At 40.6% G+C, this 13,142-nt stretch overlaps 1 protein-coding gene across 8 annotated transcripts in view; it reads right to left on the reverse strand.

Annotated features, from left to right (window-relative positions):
• The window catches only part of RBPMS (RNA binding protein, mRNA processing factor), a 203,792-nt gene that overhangs the window by 137,352 nt on the left and 53,298 nt on the right, over nucleotides 1–13,142 (reverse strand). The window contains exon 1 of one of the 8 annotated variants that reach the window (XM_049866750.1): nucleotides 1–13,142. This exon is cut by the window's right edge and continues 23,022 nt beyond it. The exons of the other annotated variants lie outside the window; for them this stretch is intronic. Coding sequence (XP_049722707.1) covers nucleotides 1–24 — 24 coding nt within the window. The 5' untranslated portion in view covers nucleotides 25–13,142. 8 annotated transcript variants of the gene reach the window in all.

Raw genomic sequence — 13,142 nt, forward strand, 5'->3', positions numbered from 1 at the left:
CTCTCTGGGCCTCAGTTTTCTCATTTATAAAATGAAAGTGTGGAATAGTTGATCTCCCAGTTCCATTCCACATCCATAGATATATTGAGAAGCAAAGGCCACAGGACAGCAGCCAATAAGACCATGGAGAACCTCTCGACCGAGTCTCACTTTCTGTTACATATTTCCATTATATAGTTATCTAAACTCTTTGTTTTATTTATAGTCACTGTAATAATGAATAAAAAGAGGGTGATGTCTTAGGCTACAAACTTTAAGAATTCAGCACAGAGCTGCCAGTGCAAAACCAGGTAAATAATCTCCAGAGTTACTGATGTGCAACCACGGCCACTCTGACCTAAGAGTCATGATTAAATCTACTTGAATTGTTTTTTCCTTGTGAGAACTATTTAAGCAGAGCACAGGGTTTAAGGACACAAACTCTGGAGCTAAGACCGCCTGGGTTTGAATTGCAGAACCAACACTTACTTGCTGAGCAATCTTGGACAAGCTATTAATTTCTCTAGGCTTCAGTTTCCTTACCTCTAAAATGTGGTAAACAACAACAAAACCCTACTTTATAGGGTTAAGAAGATTAAAAAGTGAGTATTTATACAGCATTTACAAAAATGCTTGGCACATAGTAAGCTCTACACAAGTTTTTGTTAAATAAAATAAAATCTCTCAAATGCTATCTGGTAACACTTTCTGGAGGCAGGGGCAGAAAGAATACTAAAGAATGAAATTATTCAAACTCTAAAACTTAGGATTTCATTTAGTGAGCTAAATATACTTTGAGAAAAGTTACCCTAATAAAAATAGTGCTTCAAATAAACTCACGCATCTATGGTCAACTGATTTTTGACAAGGGTACTAAGTTCATTTGATGGGCAAAGAAGAGTCTCTTCAATATATGGTGTTCGGAAAATTGGATTTTCATACGCAGAAAAATGAAACAGGATCCATGCCTCACACCATACACAAAAAGCAAATTCAAATGGATTAAGGACCTAAATGTGCAAACTAAAACCATAAAATTCTTAGAAGAACAAGCAGGGGCAACTCTGTCAGATCTAGCTTTCAACAATGGATTATCTAAAATAATAACAAAAGTACAAACAGCAAAAGACAAAACAAATAAAAGACGAGCCATTGACTGGGAGAATATCTTTGGGAACCATAAATTCAACAAGAATCTAATAACCAAAATATATATAAAACTTTGACAACTTAACAACAAAAAGACAAATAACCCAATTATAAAATGGGCAAAGGACTTAAATAGACATTTCACCAAATGGCCACCAAACACATGAAAAGATGCTCAGTGTCATTAGTCATCAGAGAGATGTAAATCATTACCACCATGAGATAACCATTTCACGCCCACTAGGATGGTGTCACGGCTAGAACTGTGTCCCCCCGAAATTTCTGTCAACTTGGCTAGGCCCTGATTCCCAGTACAGTGTGGCTACCATTTTGTTACCTGATGTGATTTTCCTATATGTTGTAAATCCTACCTCTATGATGTTAATAAAGTGGAATTAGTGGTGGTTATGTTAATGAAGCACGACTCAATCTACAAGATCAGGTTGTATCCATAGAGCAGAGGGACATAGGGACCTCCTAACACTAACGGACAAAAGCCAGGAGAATAGCGCATCTTTTGGACCCGGGGTCCCTGCACTGAGAAAATCCTCACCCTGAGAAGAGTGATGACAAGGACTGTCCCCCAGAGCCAACAGAGAGAGAGAGCCTTCCCCTGGAGCTGGCACCCTGAATTTGGACTTCTAACTTCCTAGACCGTGACAGAATAAACTTCTCTTTGTTAAAGCCATCCACTTGTGGTATTTCTGTTACAGCAGCATTAGACAACCAAGATAGTTTGTTACGATAAAAAAAAGAAAATAATAAATGTTAACGAGGATGTGGGGAAACTGGAACCCTTATCGACTGCTGATGGTGACGAAAATGGTACAGCCATTGTGGAAAACCGTGAGGCAGTTCCTCAAAAAACTAAAAATAGAACTACCATATGACCCAGCAATTCCACTGGTAGGTATATACCGAAAATACTTCAAAGACTCAAGAAGAGATCTGTACATCAATATTCATTGCAGTACTGTTCATAATAGCTAAAAGGTGGAAATAACCTAAATGCCCATCAACAGATGAATAGAAAAACAAAATGTGGTACCTACATACAATGGAATACTACTCAGCCAGGAGGTGAAATGAAGTCTTGGTACATACTACAGCATGGATGGAGCCTGAAGACATTATACTGAGTGAAATAACCCAATTACAAAATGACACATATTGTATGGCGTCACTTATATAAATAGGCAAGAAAATGCAAATGTACAGAGACCAAAATTTATTATTGGTTACCAGGTGTGGAAGGGACATGGACAAGAGGGTTTAATGGTGATAAAAAACTCACATTGATTAAGGGTACAGTTGATGACTGTAATTGCTGTCAATATGTCGTAACCTGTAAAAAGTTGAATTGGCAAAAGCTGTGTGACAGATATATATTTACAACAGTGACAACACATACACACACACAAAAATTGCTGCAAGGCTGCTTATATACAACCAAACACCTCTGGGATTTGGTTCGTTAGTTTAGAGGCTTAGGGTCATAGTTTCATGGGACGTCCCAGTTAATTGGCCTAATAACCTGTTTAGTGCTTCTGTTCTACCTCCGAGCTCACTGCATAGTGCCTGGGGTCTTAAAAGCTTGCAAGCAGCCAGCCAAGGCATGACAATTGGTCTCTTTGACTGGGACAAAAGAGGAAGGAGAGTCAGGAATAGGAGGAGGATATGGAATGTGCGGCTAACTTCCTCCATGAACATCTGCCCCCTTTGCCACAAGACCAGAACTGGATGGTACAGGCTATCATTGCTGATAATTTTGATCAAAGGTTCCATAGAAGAATCCTAATCAAAGGGGGGAAAATGTAGAACAAAATTTCAAATCCTCTTGGACTCTAGACTTTCTGGAGCCATGGAGGGTGGATGAACTCCTGAAACAATCTTTAAACCTTAAACCAGAAACATTCCTTGAGGTCATCTTAAAACCTAACAATAACTTAACTAGTAAAAATGGTTTGCCTTGAGGATTATACTCTTTTAAAAACTATCTACTCACTCACTGCCTTCAAGTTGATTCTGACTAATAGCAACCCTGTAGGGTTTTCGAGGCTATATATCACTATGGAAGCAGAATGCCACATCTTTCTCCTGCAAGACTGCTGGTGGTTTCAAACCACTGACTTTTCAGTTAGCAGTTGATTGCTTTAACCACTGCACCACCAGGACTCCTTAAGAGCTACTGATACAGGATCAAAGTGACGAAAGCAACTAGAAAGATTAGACAGGAACCTTAGGGAGCAGTGAGTTTATGCTAATGAGGGAGGAACAACTCAGAAATGGAGGGTGAGAATGGTTGTACAACTCAAAGAATGTAATCGATGTCACTACATTATGCACGTAGAGACTGTTGAATTGGTGTGTGTTTTGCTGTGTATATTCTCAACAAGAACAAAATAAATAAAATTTGTAAAAAAGAAAAAAAAATGTGTACGTGCACCTATCAGAGTGACTTCCAGAAGCTTCAGAGGTTGTTCAGGCTCCCCTTTGGAATTCCTGAGGATTTTTTCAGGCGTAAGCCATCTCTGTTGATGCCCAGCCAACAAATTTAAAAAAAAAAAAAAAAAGTGTGTATCACTTTAAGACAGAAAAATTTTATTAGTAATACTGAATTTCCAGTGTGAAATGCTATTACTCAGCCAGCCCCCACCCCTACTTCCACCACCTTTCAGGAATGTTGAATTCATTTTCGAAGTTTAACAAGTAAATGAGAATATGCCTTTGTAATATAAACGTGTTTGTTACCAGCACAGTCAAAATGTTATGGCCCTTTTGATAGAAACCAGCTCCGTGTTTCCCATTTCATGAATTTCAAAGAGCTCAGGCAGTTTTCAAAACGGTTCTCCTCAGAGGGAGAAAGAATTCCCCAATCCATCGGAACGTAGCTGGACATGTGATGGGCCCTTCAGCGTGAGCATGCCTCAGCCAGTCAGTGACCTCCCTGGAACCCGGTGCGCCAGCCCAACTGTGGCCAGAACACAGGCTCAGATGTGTGCCTCCAAAACAGCCCTCACAGGGCCCGGGGCTGTGTTCTGATATGACCAAATAAAGATACAACCAGCATCCCTGATACGCGGCTGTGCCGTGCCAAAACGTCTCACAATCATGCTTCCAAGTGGCCCCATCTAAGCTAGTAATTACAGTGTAATTTATTGGGAGCCTTGTGGAGAGATTTCCAACTGTGCAAAACACAATAATAGAATATAAACTTCAGGGGGAAAAAAAACGGTAGACATTATATGCATGTATTGAACTGCAATATACCCAGGATTTTTGTTTTTTATCTTTTTAGTGTGGTTAATACCACATGCAATATACTCTTTTTGCCAACTGGAATTGTGTCAAAGTCACTATGGACCCAGGGTTCTTCAACACCGCCCAAGGGTAAAAGCAGGGCTTGGACAAACCTTAAACGAACTTCTAACGGGGAAGTGCTGGGCTACTAACCTAAAGGTTGGCAGTTCCAATCTACCCAGAGACACCTTGGAAGAAAGGCCTAGCAATCTATTTCCAAAAAGGTTACAGCCATGAAAACCCTATGGAGCGTAGTTCTACCCTGAAACACATGAGGTCACCATGAGTTAGTATCAACTTGATGGCAAATGGTTTAAGACTAGTACGATTACCATCTTCTCCCTATGTCTTGTTTTACACTGGACAGTAGTACACCATTCATTGGAAATGTCAAATTTTATTTGCAACGTCATCTTATTGCTCAAAGGTTTTAAAAAAGAAAATAAATATCAAGTACACACATACACACGCATCTGGTTTTGGAGATGCATTACTTTAAAAAAAAAAAAAAAAAAGCACAGCAAAATTATTGTTTTTCTAACCTCCCAATCAGCACTGCTAGCATGCTTTAGTTTTTTCCAACGACATCCAAACAAAATTCCCAAGTCTCTGGTCTTCAAATCTTCGTTATTATGCTTCCCTCTTCTTCTTCTGCAGCAATTACTTCCCCAGGCTCTTAACACCACACCTTGCTCTAAGTGCATTCCTGACTCAAAGCCTTTTATTACTCTTTACTTCTGCAGAAGGCTTTCTTCTCTTCCTACTACATGTTCAAATCTTAACTAGCCCTACCCATTGCCGTCGAGTCGATTCTGACTCACAGCGACCCTACAGGACAGAGTAGAACTGCCCGTAGAGTTGCCAAGGAGCGCCTGGTGGATTTGAACTGCCGACCTTTTGGTTAGCAGCCTTGGCTCTTCCTGCTTCTCCTGGGAAGCTCGGCTTCACTCCCTCCCCTTCTAAACTCCTAGAACACTGTCTGCACCACAATCACATGTCTTATTGTTTTCTCTAATTGTTTCACAAGCTTTAGTTAAGTCCTTTCCAGTAAAACTATACGTTTCTTGAGAGCAGGCAGCATATCTTACTCACCTCTATCATTAAACCCTGAATTAGGGATCTAGGTATTCCTGTGCATCTGGCATGGACAGAATGACCTACTTACTCATTTGGAGAAAGCCACAAATGAATAGTATTTAAACTGTTTCAGAGAAAAGGTTAGGATCTTCATTGTAAGAAAAAAAGGCTCCATTTCTATCTATTGATCAAAAATAAGTAAGAACTTAAACCCCAAAAATGTTTGTTTGTTTTAAGAAATCTGAGTCTTTTTATTTTCTTACTAGCAGGCAAACATTGAGAGGCTATCAATTACCACCTCCCCCCCAACAAATGATTTTTTAAAGTTCAAGAATTTGAGATACCAAATTAGGTAAAACTACCTAATTTAATCATGGATTTACACACAAATAACAGATTCAGTTATTTCTAATACAATAAAGTATTGGATAATTCATCTTTTTTTTCTTAATGGCCAAGACACAAAGGATTACAATTCCAATCCTAAATTGGAGGCCAACACAATTAGTTTGTTTCTAATAACCAGCCTCCTGTAAAGTTCTGAAAGAATGACACATGAACTATTTAATTAAAGGAAAAGGAAGCACCATAATTCATCTCTCTAAATAAAATAGTAATAATAATAAACGTTATCTCTAAAGTTAAAGCCCATTCAAGAATTAAATCTGAACAGAAGGAGTTCTGGGACCCTCCTCTCACACACAGACACTTCTCATGTTTTTCATTTTGTTTCCTCATTTTACTACCTCGGGTTGTGTTTTTCCCCCATGTGTAGAATGGATAAAACGACACCTGCCATCTTCATGCCACTTTCAAAGGAATATAAAACCCCAAAACCAAACTCGTTGCCATCTAATCAATTCTGACTCATAGCGACCCTCTAGGACAGAGTAGAAACGCTCCATAGGGTTTCCAAGGAGCGCCTGGTGGATATGAACAACCAACCTTTTGGTTAGCAGCCATAGATCTTAACTACTACGCCACCAAGGTTTCCAAAGGAGTATAAACCCAGAACCCAGTGCTGTCGAGTCGATTCCGACTCATAGCAACCCTATAGGACAGAGGAGAATCGCCCCATAGAGCACCTGGGGGATTCAAACTGCTGACCCTTTGGTTGGCAGCTGTAGCACGTAACCACTACGCCACCAGGGTTTCCAAAGAAATATAGGAAGTATGAATAACTTACTGGTCAAGTGCTTTTAAGTCCTTGACAAACAACAGTATGAAGTACTTAGTTATCCACATTTACAATTTTCAGTACTAACTGGCAGTCCTGAGCGACCTCTCCACTCAGGGTGACGTATGTGCAAGAAGGCAAAGGAGATGACACCAGAAGCTCCAAAATACATAATCAGAAAGGCAATCTGCTGTGGGGAAGACCACATAATTCAGTGCTTCTCAAACATGCCTGGTTTTAAAAATCTCCTGGGTGTCTGCTATAATGGATTGCTTGGACGATACTCCAGAAATTCTCACTGTTGGTCTGGGGATGAAGATTAGGAGTCTGAAAACTAACAAGCAATACAGATGATTTCAACCAGCAATACTGGTCCATTTGAGAAACACTGATAGAACTAACATATCAACAAATCCATGGGAGGTTTTCTAGTTTTTAGAACCATGCAAACAATGTTCAGTTCTACCTACTCCCTCTAAGGTAAGGTCTGTCCCTTCAAAGTTCCTAATTGCCAAGTGCCACCGGCGGGGCCTATTGGGGAGATTCTGCTTGATCTGAGAGCAGGGGCCTTTGAGCCAGGCCTGGAGTGAATCTCACACGGGCAGGGAAGAATGAGACTCTTCCATATGAGAAACAGATTTCCAATTATATTTTATGAGGTACTACTCCATTTATTCAGAAGGAAATCGCTAAATCTGTGCTTAAGCTAGGAACACCATTAACTTTCACTATTGTTTACTGAAAATCATATAGTAAGACAAAGATTCTCCTGAGACACTCCCTATGCTGTTTGTGGGTTTTTCATTGTTTTAGAGAAGGTGACTATCTGTGAAGCGGGATCAACGAACCTACAGGCAATGACAAATTAACGAGAGCTTACTATTAGTAAGGAGCTCTGAAACCATGTGTCTCAAACTTGAGTGTACATATTATACCACATGGGATTCTTGTTAAAATGGAGATTCTGCTTCAGTAATCCTAGTGCGGGGCCTCAGAGTCTGTGTTTCTAACTAGCTGCCAGGTTCACACTAGCCCGGTCCTAAAGTAAGAGCTTTCCAAACTTTAATGCGCATGAGGGGCCACAGAGAAGATAGAATCGTATTTAAAATGAAGATTCTGGGTCTCCATTCCTGGATATTTTCATTAAGTAAGGCTGGACCCCCGGAACTTGCATTTTTAACAAGGGCCCTAAATGACACCGATATATGCAGCCCACAGAACACACACCAAGAGCACTGCTGTAGAGACCACAAAGGTTATTAATAAAGTTTGGGATCTCTCTCTGAGGATTACAGGCTAGAGGAGAGAAGACATCTGTGCCAGATAGCCACACTGCAAAGCAGTGTATGAGATACTTGTCCAGAAGAGCACTCAAAATTTGTTCTAAAAGTTAGAAGATACTGACATCTTAGGAAGGAAAACTTTTTTAAGATAAAGATTTTGAACAGTTTTGACTAGCAAACAGTAACTAAAACTATTAAGCAAAAGGATAGTTTTCAAGCAAACAGCTTAAGTACACTTCAAATGACGTAAATATATATATATACAAATCAGCCTCCCAACACCCTCTGAAATAATAAGTGCTTTGAGGATAAACCTGGCTGCCCTGGTATGTGCCTGGCAGTAGGAACACTACAAACACCCCAAGGATTGGCAGTAATTTGAGGTATTTTGGTACTTTTCCCCACTGGGGCATCATCACAGAGGTCAAAGATGAGCAAATTACAGTAACTACGTCAAAAGAAATGAAAGGAAAACAAAATCAACCCTATACACAATGTGTGGGGCATAAATGCAACAATCATGTTCATCTAGTGTCTGGATAAAACGCCAGTGTTGAATACGCAACACCACGATAGTGATTCTTCACCTTTCCCCCTTGTGGCAGCTGGCTTTTTGTTTATTACGCACTGGATGTCTTCTCTGTAAGGGTGCTATCTGGTACAATCTTCTCTGCACATTAAATAGGAATTACTCATTCCTTCCTGCTCCCCATTGGCTGGACTGGACAGACCCTGGTTTCTGCCCACCTCTGAATAGAGATAGCAGCCCAGAAAAATGCCCATATTTTTCACGGAAACTAAACACTGATGATTGTAACGTACATTTCTGATCACTGCTTTCTTCTTAATATTTAAGTTCATCCTGTGTTGAGTCTTTCGATCTGGCAACCACTTATGAACACAAATGCAGCCTCAGTGAAGGATCTCGCAAAGGATGAGGGCAGAGAGGTCTGGAGGGGAAAAAGCACTTGACAGAGAATTGGGAGTCCCGTCTTCTAGTACTAATGACCTTTAACCACTGCTCCCCCCGTAAAAGGTGGCCTGCTGGCACAGTAGTTAAGAGCTATGGCTATTAACCAAAAGGTTGGCAGTTGGAATCCACCAGCACCTCTTGGCAACACTATGGGGCAGTTCTACTCCCTTCTATAGGGTCACTATGAGTTGGAATCGACGCCATGGCAATGACTTTGGTTTTGGTCCCCCCGCTCCCCTGCCCAAAATTGCCAGCTATGGATGTGACATTTCCCCCCTGAGAACACGTGAAATAATGCTGTGATTAAAGTAATGATGGAAAAGAAACATGGAGCCAACCACCACATAGTAGTTCCAGGTGAATGACAATTTCTGAAGCAACAATGCAACCGCTGCTGCGTGTTCTGCATTCCCTAGCATTTGTTTCTAAAAAATCAAACAAATAATAATTTAAAAAATACCCAAGTAACTAAATGTCTCCACAAATAAAATTAGCCCCCAAAGCCTGTGCAGAAGTCTCTAGTTTCTCACTTGCTCACCATTCTTAGCCGTGTCTTCATCAACGACAGACTGTTTCCTGCTGGGAAACATCAGTAGAACGGCAGCTTGCCCTGAGAAACACACTAGCCCCATTCACACTTCCTGAGAGTCTGAAATAATGTGAGCTATTCCCAAGGAGAAAACGTGTACGGAGGGAGGGGGAGATAATAACCCTTATCTATCAAAATCTCAACTGGGTTCTTGAGCAAAGCATTGCTGTTCTGCTTGAAAGACAACCTCCACATGACCTGTATCAAAACACCCAGTAAATAATGACAGCCAGCTCAGTCTTGCCTAATCAATGAAGCCAGTGTGAGTACAGACCCTGTGTCAACAGCTGAAGTAATACCTGATAGACATTGTATGCCTGAAGTTTATCATATAAGGAACAGTCAGTGACCGGGCATAATTCAGAGATATTAGCTTAGGGGTGATATGAAAAGGAAATCTGGTTCTTAACACACACAGATGGCAGCTGTGAATCTAAAGGCTTCAGGAGCTCAGGCCAGTGTTGTAAACAAACCAACAACAACAAAAAACTGCTATGTTGTGAAATCCAGGGCCTGTGCAAGACCCCAAAGATGAGACCATTTCTTCTGGTGTTTATGATGTTTTCTACACATTTTATGTAATAGGATTTTTACCAAAGATATACACCTGCCTTTCATCAGCCAATTGGACCCTGGTGGTGTAAGTTAAGAGGTACGGCTGCTAACCAAAAGGTCGGCAGTTCGAATACAGCAGCCACTTGCTCCCTGAAAACCCTACTGGGCAGTTCTACTCTGTGTGTCAGAATCACCTTGACAGTAATGAATTTTTTTGTGGGGGGGGGGGGAGCAGATTTTTTTTTTCATCAGCCAGTATCGTAAAAGGATAAGAAGTCATTTTACTCTGAAGCTTCACTATTTTTTAAATAAAAGGTTTTCCTTAAGTTAAAAAAAAAAATCGTATTTTTTATTGCTTTCATGCAATAGGAAACCAAATAAGCCCAAAAGTGACAAACAATTAAATCACTACATTTTTCTGTGCGGTTATAAAAGATTATCAGCTTTTAGAACGCCAGTTTTGTTTTGAAGTCATGCAGTTCAGGAAATTATATTCAGCATTCAGTGTGACGATTTCTCTCCATTCAAGTATCCCTGATTCCAGGGCAGAAATTGGGGCTGAAGGCCTGAATTGTTTTGGTATATTACCAAAAATTACCATTTCCTCGTAATTCGCTGTTCCCAGCCAGTATCACAGATATGGGCATGAGGCTGTGTTCACACCCTCCGTCCCCTGCCTGAAGTGACCTACAGTTTCTGTCCTACCTTCCTCCTCAAAGTCCAATTCTGGTTGTGAGAAGCAAAACAAACAGACAGAGCAAGTTGAAACCATCCACAGTTTCCACCAGACTGAAACGAAGTTTACCTGATACCAAGAAAAAAAAAAAAAAAAACCCCAAACCCATTGCTGTAGAGTAAATCCCGCCTCATAGTGACCCAGAGGACAGGGCAGAACTGCCCGCTGCCCCATACGGTTTCCAAGGAGCAGCTGGTGGATTCGAACTGCCGACCTTCTGGTTGGTAGTCAAGCTCTTAACTACTGCACCACCAGGGTTCCAGGTCTACCTGATAGAGAATATCAAACCCAAAGTAGTCCATCTGTAAATTTATTTCATGCTGAACTGTTTAATTATTAATTCTTAGTCACTAACATGCAATTGATTATTCTACCTCCAGGGCTTTTAAAGCAGTTTACTTTTAAACAAGTACTAAAATGCTAGCTAGTTACCAGGGTTCTTGATTTTGACCTGAACAGGCATGGCAATCTACACTTCTGTAGTCTTAATCCAGTCTCCTATTCCCTCATTTGAAGAGGAAAGTTATTTGGGAGAAGATAACCATGCATTAATTTATTTTGATGTGGTAACTTGCCTCCCATCTGTGTGCTCTATAATACCTCCATTTGTTTAAAAGAAAGATAAACTGTTCTTTAAGGAGGCTCGGAGCCCTGCTTCTAAACAGGACATCCTCGTTGACTTGGAGTATAACTAAAAATAAACTGTAATTTTTCATGATTTTCTGTTGTAACCCAAGTCTGCTCATAAAACTGTAGAATCTAGACCTGAAGGAATTTTCTTCTAAAACAATGGAAAAGTACTCTGAATGACAAAATGCCTAAGAGACAATCAGAGAAGCAGAAAACCCTAGAATCTGACCTCAAGACTCATATGTGCGTGATGTTCTGCCAGTGAGTCACCCCAGGCCCTGTTCCTTCACGTGTGAGGTAGAGGTGACGGTGCTTGTCTCCACCTGAAAAGAGGTGGCGTGAAGTTGCAGGACCTACGAAAAACTAAAAGCTGGAGGGGAGAGAAAGATTCGAGTTGCTTGGGGATATCAGAACACAGGACTAAATCAGAAAAGGAAAGTCATGTTAGGATTTTCTAGTATTTTAACTAAAATCTAAGTTTAAAATCTCCACATAAAGTCTGTTGTTCTTTCATTTTTCATTTCTTCTTTTCTTTCGTTCTCAATTAGGCTCAAGTTGACAAAGCATTTAAGGGATACGTGCCAGAATGGTGAACTGTTCAAAAGCCTGAGAATATGCAATTAGCACTGCTCTAATAGCTGTTTTCCACTGCGGGAGATACCTATCATTTTTCTCCAGCATTCCTAGCTGAGTGAACAAATAACATAAAACGTAATGTGCCAAACCTCCACATTTGTAAGCCTGACTTCAAGTCCAAGGGCTGGGTAGGCAAGCCAGCCAGGATGATGGATAAAACAAACTGAAGACAGAAAAGCTCCCCCTGTGGGTATGCCTCACAAAGTTTTGATAAATTGGATGTGGAATTGGAACTGTAACACACTGCAAAGCATTTCACTCCATCCTAACTCCAACTAGATTGAACTAGGTCCTATTTCTGTCTCCATTTTATACGAGAGGGAACCGAGGCTCAGAAAGCTTAAATAACTTAAGAAACACAACTAGAAAGAGCCAAGACTTGAACCTGTCTGCCTCCTGAGTCCAAAAGCTCTTCACCATTACGCCATTTCTACGTACTGATCTCTCTGCTTTTCCAAATTCTTACAAATGTCCACCAACCACCTTCTCTTCTTTGCACACTGCTGTTTCCATCTCAGAAAAATTCCAAGTTTGATAGAAAAGGTGTCTTGCCTTAAATTTGAGAGGCAACATAGGAAAGAGGGGAGGGATAAGAAAGGAGCTGGATTTAAGACCAGTACTGAAAACAAGTGGGAGAGCAGGTCCCTTGAGCCAAAGGCAGGAAGGACACAGGGGCCGGCCAATCCCCAGAAATGTACCACTCTGCGAGCATTTCGGCATCTTCCATTTCAGTTATGCTGTGCGCTCACAAAGGTTCAAAAGACGACTTAATTTTATGAAAAATACCAAATACACGTAACTCTTCTAATGCTTCAGTAATATACGAGCTAATATGTTAAATTCTAACTGAGAAAAAAGAACTGTGCAAACATTATCTAGATCTAGAAACCAGCTCTAGCCTATTCTGTTTCATCCTAGACTTAACACTGGGCACTATGGTTGCAGACCACATCGTTCATTCGTTTGTTCATTTGTTTCTCATGCCCGAACGCTCTTACTTCTGACAGCATATGTATTCTCACAGAGAAAATGTAGGAACACTAAAAGGCTGGATTACA

The sequence above is a fragment of the Elephas maximus genome, chromosome 22, assembly GCF_024166365.1.
Source record: "Elephas maximus indicus isolate mEleMax1 chromosome 22, mEleMax1 primary haplotype, whole genome shotgun sequence".
NCBI classification, from domain to species: domain Eukaryota; kingdom Metazoa; phylum Chordata; class Mammalia; order Proboscidea; family Elephantidae; genus Elephas; species Elephas maximus.